This window comes from Halichondria panicea, chromosome 1, assembly GCF_963675165.1.
Source record: "Halichondria panicea chromosome 1, odHalPani1.1, whole genome shotgun sequence".
Lineage (NCBI taxonomy): Eukaryota > Metazoa > Porifera > Demospongiae > Suberitida > Halichondriidae > Halichondria > Halichondria panicea.
The window spans coordinates 11,340,183-11,359,841 of record NC_087377.1 but is presented as its reverse complement, the minus strand read 5'-3'; the positions used below and the strand labels follow the sequence as shown (position 1 = coordinate 11,359,841).

General features: G+C 39.3%; 1 protein-coding gene and 1 long non-coding RNA gene across 5 annotated transcripts; one reads left to right on the top strand and one right to left on the bottom strand.

The window, feature by feature from the left end:
- Positions 1-8,313: 8,313 nt before the first annotated feature.
- LOC135346948 (uncharacterized) lies at positions 8,314-9,752 on the bottom strand. The gene is made up of 3 exons (XR_010398150.1): positions 9,633-9,752; positions 8,531-8,636; positions 8,314-8,452 (listed from the first exon to the last, which is right to left on the bottom strand). It is a non-coding gene; the product is annotated as an uncharacterized LOC135346948 (long non-coding RNA).
- Positions 9,753-13,673: 3,921 nt separating this feature from the next.
- LOC135346294 (uncharacterized) lies at positions 13,674-19,622 on the top strand. Of its 4 annotated transcripts, XM_064543874.1 has the most exons (15): positions 13,674-15,074; positions 15,141-15,653; positions 15,705-15,914; positions 15,965-16,189; positions 16,329-16,447; positions 16,491-16,618; positions 16,671-17,274; positions 17,362-17,673; positions 17,721-17,993; positions 18,048-18,248; positions 18,393-18,608; positions 18,725-18,931; positions 19,059-19,169; positions 19,222-19,349; positions 19,404-19,622. In XM_064543874.1, exons 7-15 carry the CDS (start codon positions 17,220-17,222, stop codon positions 19,467-19,469), a joined length of 1,569 nt encoding a protein of 522 aa, XP_064399944.1. In that variant the 5' UTR covers positions 13,674-15,074; positions 15,141-15,653; positions 15,705-15,914; positions 15,965-16,189; positions 16,329-16,447; positions 16,491-16,618; positions 16,671-17,219; the 3' UTR covers positions 19,470-19,622. The 4 variants fall into 4 exon arrangements, with proteins under 4 accessions (XP_064399944.1, XP_064399961.1, XP_064399952.1 ...); XM_064543891.1 differs by having other exon boundaries at positions 16,329-16,618; positions 18,066-18,248; XM_064543882.1 differs by having other exon boundaries at positions 15,124-15,653; positions 16,329-16,618.
- Positions 19,623-19,659: the final 37 nt, after the last annotated feature.

The window sequence follows — 19,659 nt, the reverse complement described above, 5'->3', positions numbered from 1 at the left end:
TGTTCCAATCGAAAGATTTACATTTAAGTACAGCTACTCACAAATTTGTAGTAGTCTACTCTCTAAGCTGCATGGATGCACTGTACATGTTAGTATTAAGACTCTGAGTTTATCACCAATTTTATGCATGTCCCAACTTCCTCTCTGGTGCCTCTATCAAAAGTGCAATAATTATTAGGTAAAGATCATTAGCTAAACAAGTGCATAAACCTATTATGGATAAGTGGGGAAATGATAACTATGATTGTTGCTATTATTGATGCTGAAGCTTTGCAGCTCTTTCTATTTCTTGCAGCTACCAATAGCTATAGGGGTGGTAGATTATGCTCGAGATATGTATTAATCGTATGCTTAAGTTAGCAACCTGAGCCAGCATTTCTTGGAAGAGTGTTTCCGCCCCTGAAAGTAACATGTGCACTGAAAAAAAGTGCGGTGAGCACACTAAAACCGTCGCATATAGCACACTTTTTCAAAAAAGCGTGCTATATGCAACGGTTTTAGTGTGTCCACCGCACTTTTTTTCAATCATTTTTTACAGTGTGCTGGTAATGATCTAATGTTTGGCTGCTGGTTTGATTCGTATTGCTTAGGCGATGGAGATGGTTATCAAAATAATTTAAGTAGCCTTAGTAGATCTAGACAGTTTAGGCATGCATCAGGTGCTCAATGCTGCACGGTGTTCTGTCACATACTAATCTACAATTAATCATGCACATGCATGCATGGACAGAAATAATAAATAATTGTCCTGAACCAGGAGCACATAATTATTACAGAAAGAGCGTCTAACTCTATACATGGGTGTGGGAATCACTGTTTTCCTAAACACCGCATTGCCTTATAAGAAGAGTGTTTAAGTACTGTGTATAAATTACGGACCGCGGTCAGCCTGTGAATATCATTATGAACGGATTTTGTATGTAGTGCAGCAGCAGGAGAGCTAGGTTGAGCCAGAAAGAGCTACCCTGGGTGAACTGTCATAAATTGATTAGGTAAAGATCATTACAAAAGTGCAATACTATTAGCTAACCCTCACAAGAAATAATTATTCGTAAGTGTATTCCTGACTATAGCACACGTGTCATTTTTACAGTTATTGCCTGCTATACACTATAATTATTCATTGCTCCTCGAGCTCCCTGCACTAACAACTGTATAGCCATTTCCCTGGTCCTCCAATACGATTCCTGTTGTCTGTGCTGCTGTGTATACAAAGTACCACATTCACGTGCAGTCCATTCACAAGGTAGAGTAAAAGTAGAAATACATTCAAAACTTGCCTCCCAAATGCCCTTGTATAACAAAGTCCACACCCACTCGCATTAACGGGGAAACATAATAGGAGAGACCATTCCCATTATCTGTTGACATGTCGTCGTTTACCCCTATACAAAATGTACAATTGGAGGTAAAAAGATAGATACAAATAATGACATTGTATAATTATTATAGCATAACTATACTGAAAGGCAACACAAAACAGTGGCTACAGTGCCTTTAGTCTATAGAGTAAATAAACGCAATTTGGTACGTGTTAGTACATAAATGTAAATATTTTGAGATTAGAACATTTCTAAGAAAATATGATGATACAATTGTGTTGGTGAACAAATTATCTAAAACATATCCAAAAATATTTCCATGGCAACCAAAGGTGGTGGGTATGTGGTGGTTTATAAAACACCAACATTTTTCTATAGTGGACAATCACTTAGCGATGGAAAAGACCATTTGTTTTCGGCTAAGGTATGGAACTTTGGCACAACATTCCTGAATAGTTTAGCTAACATATGCATGGTTACGTATAGCTTACATAAGTACACGTACTGATTAATACTCAATTATGGGATATTTTAGGTGCCTTTCCGCTTAGCGATGAAACTCAAGCAAATTTGTCGGCTAAGGTCTAATTGTTTTTGCACATTAATTGTTAATAAATTTTCTATCTTTTGATACAAAAAAGTTGTCCAGAAATACTTTAGTTCCGGAGATATTTCATGTTACACATATATTTTACGATCACCCCCATTTTTACCTAAAATGATTTCCCACTACAACAACTTTTAGGGAAATATTTTCAAATAAGGTTGTAGCTTATTTATTCACCTACACAATGGTATCAGCACAATTTCTTAGAAATGTTCCAATCTTGAGATACATTTAAGTACAACTACTCACTCTGTGGTTAAATTTACTCTCAAAGCTGAAGGCACTGTATATATACAACATCACTTTGGTGCAATTCTGAACATAGTACATGTATTATATATATCTACTTTAAATGTTAAATGTCTTATTTGGAAAACATTTCACTGGCTATAATCTTACCTTGGATTTGCCAGAAAAGAACAAGACCAAACAAAAATATTACTTTGAGTTTCTTTGCATTCATCATCTCAGATTAAATTGCTAGAATCTTCAAATTTATGAGCCACATGGTATTACCTCTATACGTTTATACCGCTAATTTATATCCACAATGGGTTATATTCATCCAATAATTTGGATGAATCTGACTATAGGGTATAATAGTAGTGTGTATTCATTATACTAAGGTATAATAATAGTGTGTATTCATAACTCCACCAGGGAAGTAAAAGGTTTAGTTGGCTTGCTGTGAATCACAATAACTTGACTGTAACACGGGTTTTCATCTTCTTTTTCGCACGATAAGACTTTTCCTCTTCTTCTACATGCAGGCATTCTGATTGTGGGGCCCGTGACAACTATATAGCTATACTATTATGATAAGGTTATAATGTGTGGGGTGTACCAGAAGTCCAATTACGATATAATTATCTCTGTCGTGTCGGGCTGTTTTCATTCACTGTGAGTCCCTTAATTCACTCTTCTATTATAATACCTCGAATTGAAACCATAATAATCCGTTTGTCCCTCCCCTTCACTGGCTACCCTCCCAGTGACCTGCTCATTGTCTCCACCCTCTCCGAGTTCCCCTCACTCTGAACCAATCATCCTCCCTTTCCCCTCCACAACCAACCAAGTCACGGTGACTTTCACTGAACTCACTGCTGAAGTCGTCTACACCTAGAGTTGTTTTGGCCAGCAACCAATCAAATGACGTCGCATCTCCAGTTACTATAGAATTCAGATTGACAACATTAGGAGGTATGTTCAACTTACTAAAATTCAATCGAATTCATCCATACATGCAGGTGGTGGAGGAGAATCAACATTCCCAGTTGCAACTGTAGCAGGGGCTGTTGGTGGCATCGCTGTTCTGTCGATTTCCATAATCGTCACAATCGTCATCATCATCACTCGACGTAGGTATTCACACCATGACACTTCCCTAAAGCGAACTATTTGAGCAGTTTTTCATATCTCTCCCCCTTTATATACCAAGAGAGCACAATCTTTTTTACATAATTTTTGTATCATTGTAGGTAGAATCAGCGATCTTCTATATTCCAAAGAAATCGCTCATCAGGACATGTAAGTATTTCTCTTTTGTACTAGCAACTTATATCACATAATTCATTTTAGTTTGTACAATCTCACAGACAATGTACATGTGTCAATAATGAAGAATCAGATTATGCTGTGCCTCAAGATTTGAAATATAGGGGATCCAGGCTTAGCAATGTGCACTTGGGAGACAATTTCTTGCATATACTTTACCTTGTGTGGGCTGCATGTGAATGTGGTGAGTACACTTTGAGGTTTGTTAGAGCCCACATACTCTAGGGCACACCATCATTATCAGCCTGTAGTTATATGTTTCACCAGATTGCTGGACAGGTGAATCTTCCCTGTACTGCATATTATTAGCAGCTGAGTGTACACAGAATGTGACAAATTTAGTTTGTGTTTACAATAATTTGTTTAACTTATATGAGCTAGAGTTATCAAAACAAATTAGTTAGTTGACAGTGTGGTTATAATATTATCCCCAGTCACGAGCGTGCCTTTGTTTGATTTACTAAGTGTACAGAGAGGATGATCATCAAATAGAAATCATGTTTACATATCCTAATGGTGTTGCTCAGAAAACTTTCATTTTGTCTCAGTATGTATAAAGCCTGCTACCTGTACTGCAACTGTTGTGTGGGGGTGGTGAGTGTTAGTAGAATAAACACAGCCATGTTATCTGAGAATTGTGGGCTAAGACTTAGGAAAGCACCCCATTTACTAAATACTCCCACTTTGGCTGATAAGCACAGCTATAGTAAGATAATTCATATGCTGAACCAATCCATGTACATGCAGTGTAAGAGTCCCACTCCCAAATTAACTTCTCCTAACATCTCTGATGAAGGCATTTATTCACTGGTGTTCGACGCTCTCCCCAATGGCACATCCCAAACAGTTGTCAGTGGGAAGAGCAATGTACTGTAGCAGGCAATAAATTGGCCTTGTCACAACACAAACTATTTATCAGGTACACAAACTCACAATTGGCATGTATTTCATTGATTCTTTTTGTTCAGGTATTAATTATTGTGTTCACTGGCAGGTATATTATCTTATTATAACTATTTTTGTTTTCACATGCCAGTCAATGCATGGTTATTCATAATCTCGATCTCTTGTCAAGCAAAAGCTACCATGATTACTCCCACCCATGCACTGTCTGCATAAAACCACAAGAGACCAATTACAGTGTGACCAACCTTGTAACTATACTGCTGTGTGACAGTGTTGTGTAGGCTTGTGTGTTTAATTCTTGGTATGCCAGCCAATTTGATGTGGTATGTCTTCCAATGTCAACCCTAATTGAATTCTTAATGTTCCATGCAATACTGTAAGTATGGTTTCCCCCAGGGAGATCCCCCTACACACCTATTAGGGGGGACTCACATTAATAATTGCTTACTAGCCTCGATTCTAGAGGGGCTGGGATCGAGGCTAATTGCTTACAGGCATGACTGTTGGTAGCTCAGCTTAATTATGGTTTTGACATTAACTTCAAGTACCTCTGTGTAGTGTGTGTCAGTACAGTCATATCACTAAGGATCTGGCTGACCAGTTAACAGATGTAGAAATATCAATCCCTAAGCAGAATGTAATCTAATATCACACCCAACTCTAGCTACATAATACTCCCCTTTGTGGTATTTCCCAGTATTGCGGTAGACTAAGTACACTTCATACTTTCATGTGTGTAACATGTACTTCCTTTATGTGACCCATTAGGAATGCTGGTTATGATTACATGTTAGTATACTATAGTATGCAGAGGAGGCTGGACACAACTTAATTTGGAGCCTGCTACGATCACATATCATAGCGAAATATAACTCAGAGTTATTATTTTGCTGTAGGTTTGGTCTTGACCACACCTTCTTGTAATGGACCAGTATCTCAGATTTTGAAAGTTTTTCTAATACAGCCGGTACAGATATGCATGAATAGTACGTAGATTGCAAGCTGTGAGTGACCAGAAAAATTTTATCACCACATGTCCCAACTTCCTCTCCGGTGCCTCTACTGCCCTTTGCAGCTCACTTGGAAGTTTGGGGCAAATAGTAAATTGCAAAAAACCACTTGAGATAAGTGTAACAGTTTACATAAATAAACCACAATACTATCTAGCAATGGACATAGTTAAAATTTTGGAACAGAAGTTTCTATAGACAAATCTTTATGTGGATATATAAATCTCGCTATATACCTAGTAGGCATAAACTACTTGTTGGGTAACCATGAAAAATTAATCCTTATCAAGAGGAGTTAAGTGGCATATTATGTAGCAGAGAATTGGAGGCATCAGGTTGTTTCACAGTGAACAATTTAGCTAGATTGTTTTAAACGACCAGGCAGTGTATGTCGTAATCAGGCTACCCCTAGAGCCCATACTTTCCACAAACATGACGAATATCTACTGGTCCATGCAGAAAATCCCAGTATGTGCATGTATACCTCAGTGAGATCAGAAAGAAGCTAAACAAGGTCACTGGGGCAATTACTACAGAATCTACATTAAAGCTAGCTATACTCTGTATGATCAAGACAGTATGAATGGACTGAGATCTGGTCTATAAAAATTTCTGTAAACTTTGTCCTTGCTTAATACAACACTGTAGTATTGTGGTTTTTTGCAATTTACTATTTGCCCCAAACTTACAAGTGAGCTGCAAAGGGCAGTATCAAAAGTGCAATAATTATTAGGTAAAGATCTTAACTAAACAAGTGCATAAACCTATTATGGATAAGTGGGGAAATGATAACTATGATTGTTGCTATTATTGATGCTGAAGCTTTGCAGCTCTTTCTATTTCTTGCAGCTACCAATAGCTATAGGGGTGGTAGATTAAGATATGTATTAATCGTATGCTCAAGTTAACAGCCTGAGCCAGAATTTCTTGGAGGGGTGTTTCTGCCCCTGAAAGTAATATGTGCTGGTAATGATCTAATGTTTGGTTGCTGGTTCGATTCGTATTGCTTAGGCGATGGAGATGGTTATCGAAATAAATCAAGTAGCCTTTAGTTAGTAGATCTAGACAGTTTAGGTGCATCAGGTGCTCAATGCTGCACCGTGTTCTGTCACATACTAAGCTACAATTAATCATGCACATGCATGCATGGACAGAAATAATAAATAATTGTCCTGAACCAGGAGCACATATTACAGAAAGAGCGTCTAACTCTATACTGGGTGTGGGAATCAACACCGCATTGCCTTATAAGAAGAGTGTTTAAGTACTGTGTATAAATTACGGACCGCGGTCAGCCTGTGAATATCATTATGAACGGATTTTGTATGTAGTGCAGCAGCAGGAGAGCTAGGTTGAGCCAGAAAGAGCTACCCTGGGTGAACTGTCATAAATTGATTAGGTAAAGATCATTACAAAAGTGCAATACTATTAGCCAGAGGAGGTACGACACGCGGTTAAGCTCACGTGGCTGCTATTTCTTGATTGAAGGCAAGAAAGACAAAGAAGTCGTTAAAAATGCATTCCAATGACGACATTCAACTGGTGGCAAGTGAGCGCCATAAAGAGACAAGTTTAGAGCATAAAACTCAGTGAATTTGTTGCTGGCTAGTAGCTAGAGTTTTACAAGTAGAGATTAGATTTGTTGTAACAACCAAGGCTCAGATGTTGGCAGTGATCCTATCCTGAATGCAGGCACAGAATACTTATTAAACACTCTAAAACAGAATTATACTAAAAACAATAACATCTCAAAATCTAAGTGGTGGTTGAAACTGGTTGAAAGCTATTTCATATTAGTATAAGCCCAGCAATGAACTATCCTGATCTTAGAAACGTCAAGTGTATTTCTTGAAAGATACATGCCAAACCAAATCCACTATCAAAGTACACAGTCTTGAATGATATTCATGCACAAGTTAATGAGATTCATAATCCTTTTGGCTGGTCATGTGACCGTGTCGTACCTCCTCTGACTATTAGCTAACCCTCACAGGAAATAATATATGCCACTATAAGATGACACTATAGTGTCACGCACACACACGCGCATTTCAATTATATGAGTGCGAATTCCAGACACACCCACAGTGCCACACCCATAATGCTCTTCATTTCCTATTTTTTAGGCATTTCGGATTTTCGGATTTGTGGCACAACATGCGCGTTGGAAACTCGAAGCTGTAAAACAGCAGTATTGAGAAAACGCCCACTCAAAGATTGCTAAAGTAAGGTAATGGTGGATCTTTAGACAAAGCGCTTAGGTGGAAAGATCAGAGCAGCGTATAAGAGGTAGTAGTAGGACTGTAGATAACTATAAGCCAAGAAAAAATATTGTGAGATTATACACTGTAATCTATAAATCTGGCTATTGCTCAATACCAATATTGGGCCCTTTTCCCAGAGCCTGTCACATGCTCTAGCTTAACCCTAGCTGTTATAGCTTTCTCACAAAGGTCTTCTTGTCCTCCTTAGTTTTGTGGGTGATAGTACAGTGTGTCTTGTCCTAACAAAACCAGCACATTCTTTTTTCTGTCTGATCTGTGGGTAATTACGTGCTTTCCTGTTTACCAAAAGTAATGAGGACGTTAAGCAGCTAGAATACTTTTGCTAGCCTGACTAAGGGAACCGTGTCATGCATTGCTACCTGTCCACTGTGACAGTGTGATTCATTTGCTTACACACTAGTACTGGTCATGCTGGTGTGTGCCGGGGTGACTATGCTATTATACTCTGGCAATTATTACATAACTTTAGTCTGTCACTTCTAGACATGCAATGTATTATTTGCACATTAATTTTATGACTTATGTCTTTGGTGTTACATGCCTGTATGTATATATACTATGTATAAAAATTTAACATTTAACATAAGTTACCTGAATACAACATCAAAAGTTATTGTATAATAATTATTTGTAAGCGTATTCCTGACTATAGCAGTGTGTTATTGCCTGCTATACACTATAATTATTCATTGCTCCTCGAGCTCCCTGCACTGACAACTGTATAGCCATTTCCCGGGTCCTCCAATACGATTCCTGTTGTCTGTGCTGCTGTGTATACAAAGTACCACATTCACGTGCAGTCCATTCACAAGGTAGAGTAAAAGTAGAAATACATTCAAAACTTGCCTCCCAAATGCCCTTGTATAACAAAGTCCACACCCACTCGCATTAACGGGGAAACATAATAGGAGAGACCATTCTCCATTATCTGTTGACATGTCGTCGTTTACCCCTATACAAAATGTACAATTGGAGGTAAAAAGATAGATACAAATAACTAGAGCACTAAAGTGCAAACCCTCGGCTGGTGACATGATTATAAAGAAACCAGAAATATAATGCAGTGCATATAGTGATGTTGTTATCATGTATGACTTGCACAGCAACTCAGGAGCAATAAAACTAAACCAGACTGGAGGCATGCTGAGAACAGGTAGTGGTAGACTACTATAGATAATATGCACTGTGGATTAGGATCACAGTAAAGAAGCCTGGAGTCTCAGAGAAGTATGGCTCCAGGTTCTGCATGGAGTAGGATCCCAGTCAGCAGCAGGAGCTATAATTCAAGCTCCTACTTTAGTGACCCTGTTCCATTGTTCCTGGTATATACAGCTTTCTACTTTAGTGACCCTGTTCCATCGTTCTTGGTACAGGATCACTTCAGTTATAAGTAACGCATGTGCAAGTTCTGTTCAAGCTACATTTTGCTCGCTTTTATTAGACAAAGGAGCTTTAACACCGAAAGCTGCCACTATCAAAAGTACTAACTTGTTGTGTGGAGGCTACTCATGCTGTAAACGCAGTGCTAGAGCATCCAGGTAAGCAGACCTAGTCACAAGCTTATTCAAGCTTCTTAGCTTTTGCTCGACAAAGAAGCTTTAACAGCAAAATCTGCCACTATTTAAATCAAGATATTGTTGTGTGAAGGCTATCCATGCTGTAAACGCAGTGCTGTGGCATCCAGGTGAGTAGATATACCTGTGACAAACAAACAAACAGACAAACAAACAAACCAACAGACTACTATACCCGTGGCCGCCCACGCGCGCCTCGGGTAATGACATTGTATAATTATTATAGCATAACTATACTGAAAGGCAACACAAAACAGTGACTATATATACAACATCACTTTGGTACAATTCTGAACATAGTACATGTATTATATATATCTACTTTAAATGTTAAATGTCTTATTTGGAAAACATTTCACTCGCTATAATCTTACCTTGGATTTGCCAGAAAAGAACAAGACCAAACAAAAATATTACTTTGAGTTTCTTTGCATTCATCATCTCAGATATTTAATTGCTAGAATCTTCAAATTTATGAGCCGCATGGTATTACCTCTATACGTTTATACCGCTAAATTTACATCCACAATGGGTTATATGCATCCGGGATAAATCTGACTATAGGGTACAATAGTAGTGTGTATTCATTATACTAGGGTATAATAATAATAGTGTGTATTCATAACTCCACCAAGTAAAAGGTTTAGTTGGCTTGCAGTGAATCACAATAACTTGACTGTAACACGGGTTTTCATCTTCTTTTTCGCACGATAAGACTTTTCCTCTTCTTCTACATGCAGGCATTCTGATTGTGGGGCCCGTGACAACTATATAGCTATACTATTATGATAAGGTTATAATGTGTGGGGTGTACCAGAAGTCCAATTACGATATAATTATCTCTGTCGTGTCGGGCTGTTTTCATTCACTGTGAGTCCCTTAATTCACTCTTCTATTATAATACCTCGAATTGAAACCATAATAATTCGTTTGTCCCTCCCCTTCACTGGCTACCCTCCCAGTGACCTGCTCATTGTCTCCACCCTCTCCGAGTTCCCCTCACTCTGAACCAATCATCCTCCCTTTCCCCTCCACAACCAACCAAGTCACGGTGACTTTCACTGAACTCACTGCTGAAGTCGTCTACACCTACACCATTAGAGTTGTTTTGGCCAGCAACCAATCAAATGACGTCGCATCTCCAGTTACTATAGAATTCAGATTGACAACATTAGGAGGTATGTTCAACTTACTAAAATTCAATCAAATTCATCCATACATGCAGGTGGTGGAGGAGAATCAACATTCCCAGTTGCAACTGTAGCAGGGGCTGTTGGTGGCATCGCTGTTCTGTCGATTTCCATAATCGTCACAATCGTGATTGTCATCACTCGACTTAGGTATTCACACCATGACACTTCCCTAAAGCGAACTATTTGAGCAGTTTTTCATATCTCTCCCCCTTTATATACCAAGAGAGCACAATCTTTTTTACATAATTTTTGTATCATTGTAGGTAGAACCAGCGATCTTCTATATTCCAAAGAAATCGCTCATCAGGACATGTAAGTATTTCTCTTTTGTACTAGCAACTTATATCACATAATTTATTTTAGTTTGTACAATCTCACAGACAATGTACATGTGTCAATAATGAAGAATCAGATTATGCTGTGCCTCAAGATTTGAAATATAGGGGATCCAGGCTTAGCAATGTGCACTTGGGAGACAATTTCTTGCATGTACTTTACCTTGTGTGGGCTGCATGTGAATGTGGTGCTTTGTAGTACACTTTGAGGTTTGTTAGAGCCCACATGTGCACACATACTCTAGGGCACACCATCATTATCAGCCTGTAGTGAGATGTTTCACCAGATTGCTGGACAGGTGAAGCTTCCCTGTACTGCCATTAGCAGCTGAGTGTACAATTAGTCAGAATGTGTTTGTGTTTACAATAATTTGTTTAACTTATATGAGCTAGAGTTATCAAAACAAATTAGTTAGTTGACAGTGTGGTTATAATATTATCCCCAGTCATGAGGGTGCCTTTGTGATTTGCTAAGTGTACAGAGAGGATGATCATCAATAGAAATCATGTGTACATATCATCCCTAATGGTGTTGCTGAGAAAACTTTCATTTTGTCTCAGTATGGATAAAGCAAGCCTGCTGCCTGTACTGTAACTGTTGTGGGGGTGGGTGAGTGTTAGTAGAATAAACACAGCCATGTTATCCAGTGATAAGACTTGATAAGCCTTGGAAAACACCCTTAATAACTCCCACTTTGAGCACAACTATAGTAAGATAATTAATATGCTGAACCATCCATGTACATGCAGTGTAAGAGTCCCACTCCCAAATCAACTTCTCCTAACATCTCTGATGAAGGCATTTATTCACTGGTGTTTGACGTTCTCCCCAATGGTAAATCTTAAACAGTTGTCAGTGGGAAGAGCAATGTACTGTAGCAGGCATAACTTGGCCTTGTCACAACACAAACAGGTATACACAGACTCACAATTGGCAATTCATTGATTTTTTTGTTCAGGTATATAATTATTGTGTTCACTGGCAGGTATATTATCTTCTATTTTTGTTTTCACATGCCAGTCAATGCATGGTTATTCATAATCTCGATCTCTTGTCAAGCAAAAGCTATGTACCATGATTACTCCCACCCATGCACTGTCTGCATAAAACCACAAGAGACCAATTACAGTGTGACCAACCTTGTAACTATACTGCTGCATGTGTGACAGTGTTGTGTAGGCTTGTGTGTTTAATTCTTGGTATGCCAGCCAATTTGATGTGGTATGTCTTCCAATGTCAACCCTAATTGAATTCTTAATGTCCATGCAATACTGTAAGTATTACCATTGGTTTCCCCCAGGGAGATCCCCCCTACACACCTATTAGGAGGACTCACATTAATAATTGCTTACTAGCCTCGATTCTAGAGGGGCTGGGATCGAGGCTAATTGCTTACAGGTATGACTGTTGGTAGCTCAGCTTAATTATGGTTTTGACATTAACTTCAAGTACCTCTGTGTAGTGTGTGTCAGTAAACAGTCATATCACTAAGGATACGGCTGACCAGTTAACAGATGTAGAATATCGATCCCTGAGCAGAATGTAATCTAATATCACACCCAACTCTAGCTACATAATGCTCCCCTTTGTGGTATTTCCCAGTATTGAGGTAGACTAAGTACACTTCATACTTTCATGTGTGTAACATGAAAGTATGAGACTAAGTACACTTCATACTTTCATGTACTTCCTTTATGTGACCCATTAGGAATGCTGGTTATGATTACAGTGCATCCAGCTTAGAGAGTAGATTACCACACATTTGTGAGTAGCTGTACTTAAATGTAAATATCTTTTCGATTGGAACATTTCTAAATTAAGAATTTGTGCTGATACCAATGTGTAGGTGAATGACCAAGCTACAATATACTCAAAAATGTTTCCATGGAAACATAAGGTGGTGGGTTTGTGGTGATTAATAGAACAACAACAAATTGTTATAGTGGGTAATCGGTTAGAGTAATAAAACACAGCTAAGGTCCTAGACTTCATCACATAATTGTTTACTGGTTTTTAGGTACACTTTTGGTTAGAGTAATATCTTCTGAACATTTTATAGCTTAGCTTTAAAAGTTTTCTGGTAAGTTTACAAATAAATGGGCTACATTTTGATACCAAGAACATCCTCTATGCTTATTCCATTGTTGAGATAACACTGAAAAACTAGATATTCTACTATTTTCTACCGTTTTGATGACATCACAAGCTGCTAACCACAAATCGATGACACTTTAATTAACCAAGTAAGTGGGCGTACAATAACTGTATGCCCACTCTTACTTAGGTGTGTGATTGATTAAAGCGTCATTGGTTTGTGGTTTGCATCTGCTCATGTCATCAAAACAGTAGAAAATAGTAAATCATGTAGCTTTTCAGTGTTATCTCAGCAATGGAATAAGGATGTTATTGGTATCAAAATGTAGCCCATTTATCTGTAAACTTACTACAGAAATTTGAAAGCTAAGCTATTAATTTTTCAGAAGTTATTACTCTAACCAAAAGTGTACCTAAAAACCAGTAAATCATGAATTATAAACACTTTGAACATATGTAAGACCCATATAAAGGGATGGTCAGGATACCTAAACCATTGAACAATTATGTGATGAAGTCTAGGACCTTAGCTGTACAAGCTTATTACTCTATCGGATTACCCACTATAACAATTTGCTGTTGTTTTTTAATCACCACAAACCCACCATCTTATGTTTCCATGGAAACATTTTTGAGTATGTTGTAGCTTGGTCATTCACCTACACATTGGTATCAACACCATTTCTTAGACCAATCGAAAGATTTACATTTAAGTACAGCTACTCACAAATTTGTAGTAGTCTACTCTCTAAGAGCTGGATATGCACTGTACATGTTAGTATATAACTCTGAGTTTATCACCAATTTTATCACCAATTTTATGCATGTCCCAACTTCCTCTCCGGTGCCTCTATCAAAAGTGCAATAATTATTAGGTAAAGATCATTAACTAAACAAGTGCATAAACCTATTATGGATAAGTGGGGAAATGATAACTATGATTGTTGCTATTATTGATGCTGAAGCTTTGCAGCTCTTTCTATTTCTTGCAGCTACCAATAGCTATAGGGGTGGTAGATTATGCTCGAGATATGTATTAATTGTATGCTTAAGTTAACAGCCTGAGCCAGCATTTCTTGGAAGAGTGTTTCCGCCCCTGAAAGTAATAATATGTGCTGGTAATGATCTAATGTTTGGCTGCTGGTTTGATTTGTATTGCTTAGGCGATGGAGATGGAATAATTCAAGTAGCCTTACTAGATCTAGACAGTTTAGGTGCATCAGGTGCTCAATGCTGCACCGTGTTCTGTCACATACTAAGCTACAATTAATCATGCACATGCATGCATGGACAGAAATAATAAATAATTGTCCTGAACCAGGAGCACATATTACAGAAAGAGCGTCTAACTCTATACATGGGTGTGGGAATCACTGTTTTCCTAAACACCGCATTGCCTTATAAGAAGAGTGTTTAAGTACTGTGTATAAATTATGGACCGCGGTCAGCCTGTGAATATCATTATGAACGGATGTTGTATGTAGTGAAGCAGCAGGAGAGCTAGGTTGAGCCAGAAAGAGCTACCCTGGGGTGAACTGTCATAAATTGATTAGGTAAAGATCATTACAGAAGTGCAATGCTATTAGCTAACCGAAATAATAATTATATGCCACTATAGGAAGTCCTGTCCTAGCTGTATTACATAAATTAAAGGGCATTTTCTGTATATTTCAATGCAACTAAATCTAGATCTAGACTTCTAGACATGACAAATGAAATCTGCTTGGATCACTTGAAGGCAGTTCTAGTGTGTGGCGTATTGCTCTCTTATTTCAGTGCAGGTATATATAACACTAATTTATAGATTGTTTCAACCAGATAGTATATAGACTATTAATTATCACTGCTTTAATTGTTATACCCACACTAGTTCCATTTGTCCTAATGAAATTGTCACCTTTACCTGCGCTCTGCCTGGTACTACGGGTGTGGACCTTCAATGGACAGTAACCCCACCACCTGGACTGAATGTGCCTACCGGTAGTGCATCTGGGTTAGTGAGTAACAGTATTGTAACAAGGGAGATTGGCTCTGATGGGTTCATGTTCCGGGCTGATTACTCCGGACACAATGGAGGCATGATCATATCGACACTCACCACTCTCACCATGGTGACAGCGCTGGGTGGAGCTATGGTGAACTGTCTAGTGATAGGAGGAGCAGGAGAAGGTCCAATACCCATCAGCGTGGCAGGTACGTAATTTTTATTGTGATTAGAGGATAATTTTTATAGAATAAATAGACACACATTTTACACAGATCTCCCCTCCCCTCCCTTGAACCCAACAATTTCCTTCACTCTGAACCGACCCAGTTTCTCTAATATCTCTCTGAATTGGGACCCTCCCTCATCTACTGGTGGTGTGTCTGTCAGCTATATCCTTATCATCTCCCCAACACCTCTCTCTGTGTCATCAGTCACCATGGAGACCACATCAGCACAGATCATTGTCTCCTATAACACACCCTACAACGTGACTGTCAGAGCTGTCAACTGTGCTGGAATGAGTATTGCTTCAATGCGGTTCACTATACCTTCCATAGGCAAGCAAATGTTAAATTACTGTCCCAACAACTAATACTTCTCTCAGTTTCCTGTCCCTCCTCCCTCTCTGCTGCTCAGTAGTGGGGTGGTAAACATCCAGATACCCAGTGTACCTACTGTGGACTCCACACTTACCTTCACTTGTTCTGAAGATAATTAGATAGTAACCTCTATCTGTGGCAATAATGGACGATGGAGTCCTAACCCTGAGAATTTCATGTGCCTGAGTAAGTTTGATATTAAGTTTGCATATAGATCAAGCCGTATTTCTCTTACAGAACCCCCAGTGACCTGCCCAGTTCCCGGATCCCCCTCTATGGGTGGTGTGAACACTAGTGGTCAGTCTTACACAGAGGGGTCACAGGTCATCTATCAGTGCAATGATGAACACTTTCCCGAGGGTTTTCTGACTGCAACTTGCACAAGAGATAGACAAAATGGAGTGTGGGATCCTAATCCAAGTGCTGTGGTGTGCAGGACTTTGCCAGGTATAGTGCATGCTGTTATATAATTAACTGCGCATGCTATATCTACACAGTCAACTGCACTGTCCCTGAGGACCCATCCAACGGCACTACTATAGTGAACTATGAGAGGTTGAACGAGACAGTGTTGGAGGGAATAGTGCTGACTTACCAGTGTGACAATGGACTCTCACTGACTGGACTCTCACTGACTGGACCCAGCACCATCATTTGCACTAATGCTGGAGTCTGGAGCACTGAGCCTGACACCATCATGTGTGTACCCACAACAACTGTCCGTGAGTACTTATAATTAGCCTTTTTTAAGGTCAATATACTACATGCACAATTGCGTACTAAGCTGTGTATAATATAGCATTGTATCATTGTGGTGAGATTTATAATTATACATGCATGTGTTGTTGATTTCTGTCTTAGCTCTACTGGCTGATAACGTTGGGCTATAGCTGGTGGTTCTCTTAGCAGTCTGTTTGTGGTGGTACTGGTTGTTGTGGTGTTCATAGTCTTAGTAATTATCAACAAAAAGTGAAGGAAAGGTTGTTTCATGTTAAACTGACTCTTTATGACTTGGTTCAATAGGTAGCAGCCAACTATCAGACGATAAAGTTCCAAAAGTCGCAGCTGGTCCAGTATACGAGGAAGTCGGTCTAGCAACAGCGCAAAGAACACAAGACATTCAAGTGGAGTCCAATGAAGCTTATGAACAAGTGAGAAAATGAACGTAAAAGAGCTTTGTGTATAATGATTATTCTACCCTAGATGGCAAAGCAAAACATTGAGTTGCAGTCAAACCAGGCTTATGGAGAACTCAAATATACAGCTTAATATATTGAACTGAACTATACTTGTTTGTTGATTCAATATGGTATAAGATAGCAATCATTCCCATGGGTATTCTGACTGCCACTAGCACAACAGATGGACAAAATGGAGTACGAGAGCCTGATCTCAGTACTATACATAGTGCTGTTACTTTATTAACTGCGTGCTGTCCTACAAGGTCAACTGCACTGCCCCTGAGGAGCCAAGCCATCAGCAGCCAGGGTGCTTTTCATTATTTATAGTTGAGGGTGTATTTTGTGCAAACACTGTTGTGTTTGAGTTTTGTGATGGTCTCCTACTGAATGTGTGGGTGGAAGTATGCAAAATAATATTATTTTTCTGATCTTACACTAATTTGTATGGTGCATGTGGTTTTCTTGGCTTCCTTTATTACTAAATATTAGTCTGAAAAGAGGTGTGTTCTTTTTAATTAAATACTATTTTCTATGAGTCCTAGATCTAGATCAGGCCTCCTGCAATCCTGCGATGCAAGTAAAAGCAGTTATTATCACTATTCAGTTGTTTGCTACTAGTGTTGCAGGTAAGGACTTTTATATAATTATTTGTTTGCTATTGTTTGGCTATAGATAGTCTAAAACTTTGACTCTATAGAGCTATCATTGTTCAGCCACACTGACATCCACCTCCACTGTGGCCTGTCCTGATGACACTGTCACCTTCACCTGCACTCTGCCTGGTAGTCTCATACGATGGATGGTCACTTCTCCACAACTGCAAGTATTTACCATAACTGTGGACACCAGCAACACTGATGTCACACAAGGTAATCCAGCATTCCGTAGTGTTTTCACTGACTCTAGTGGAGGAATGGTTACTGCCAATCTCGTCTCACTGTCTGAGGCCTCCATTGTAGAAGGTACTATGGTGTTGTGTGATGGAGAGAGCTCACGAGAAGGTCCTCTCACTATCACTGTGGCTGGTGAGTTCTTTGTCTGTCAAACAATGGATCAATACACTCATGCACAGATCCACCCTCCCCTCTACTCAACCCAAGAGTATCATTCACTCTAAACCAACCCAGTTCCTCTAATATCACTCTGGAGTGGGACTCCCCCTCCTCTACTGGTGGTGTGTCTGTCAGCTATGTTCTCACCATCTCCCCAACACCTCTCTCTGGGTCACCAGTCACTGTGGAGACCACCTCCACACAGATAACCATCTCCTACAACACTTTATACAATGTGACCGTCAGAGCTGTCAACTGTGTTGGAATGAATGAAAGTTTAATTGTTGATCTAAGTAAGCTACTTCAATTAGTACTCTTTAAATTCTTACGACATTGATATACTATAGCTCCTTCTTGTAATACAGTGGTGTGCCCCACACCGTCTACTGCTGCTGGTGTGACCATCATCAACACACCTCCTGTCACTATTGGTGGATCCATGCTCTCCTTCACTTGTAGTGGAGACAATGAAGTGAGAACCTCAACCTGTGGCATTAATGGATGGTCTCCTGACCCTGGGACCGTTGACTGCAACAGTCCAGTTACAGGTATCATACACTGAAGTGTGCTGAGCACACCGGCTAAAATGTCGCATATACGCTGAGCACACTTTTCATAAAAAAAGAGTGTTTTTACAGTGTACATGGGCACTTAACTCTCTAAAAGGAATGTTGATCTCATGCATGCATTAGATCCCCCAGTCATCTGTAGTTCTCCTGCCACACCGTCTGGAGGTCGTGTGGACATCAGTGGTGTCCCACCACCTTTCTCATTGGGTTCAGAAGTTATATATCGCTGTGACGAGAGACTGTTTCCCCTTGATGTGAGGACCAGCATATGCACTGATGTGGGGGGTAGGGGAGAGTGGGTGGAGAATCCTGGGAGCTTGGTGTGCAGGGAAAGGCCAGGTACTAAACATACTATTTTAATGTCTGTTAGTTTTTTCTGTTGTGTAGCTATAATATAATACAGTCAACGGTGCTATAGCATAATTTTAGTATACCCTATATGTTGAATTTCACAGTCAACTGCTCTCTACCTGAGCAGCCCTCCAACGGAACTATAGTAAACTATGAGGGGTTGAATGAGACAGTGTTGGAGGGAACAGTGCTGACTTACCAGTGTGACAATGGACTCTCACTGACTGGATCCAACACCATCATTTGCACTAATGCTGGAGTCTGGAACCTTGAGCCTAGCACCATCATGTGTGTGTCCCCAACAACTGTCCGTGAGTACTTTTAATAGCCTTTTTTAAAGTCAATATACTACATGCACAATTGCGTATATACTAAGCTGTGTATAATAGCATTGTATCATTGTGGTGATTATACATGTGTTGTTGATTTCCGTCTTAGCTCTACTGGCTGATAACGTTGGGGCTATAGCTGGTGGTTCTCTTGGCAGTCTGTTTGTGGTGGTGGTACTGGTTGTTGTGGTGTTCATAGTCTTAGTAAAGAAAACAAAAAGTGAGGGCAAAAGGTTGTTTCATGTTATTAAAAACTGACTCTTTATCAATAGGTAGCACCCAACTGTCAGACAATAAAGTTCCAAAAGTCGCAGCTGGTCCAGTATACGAGGAAGTCGGTCTAGTAACAGCACAAAGAACACAAGACATTCAAGTGGTGTCTAATGAAGCTTATGGACAAGTGAGAAAATTAACTTAAAAGAGATTTGTGTACAACAATGATTATCCACCCCAGATGGCAAAGCAAAACATTGAGTTGCAGTCAAACCAGGCTTATGGAGAACTCAAATATACAGCTTAATTAATTTAACTGAAATAGTACTTAATTGTTTGTTGATTCAATATGGTATACGATATAGCATTCACTTCTATTGTCAACAGTCACCATGCACCTTATTTTGATTATTGTTATAGCAGCTATTTAAACAAGCAGTTGCTATAAAATCATTTCTTACTAGTATAAGAACCTATTTTGCAGAGAACAAACTAAT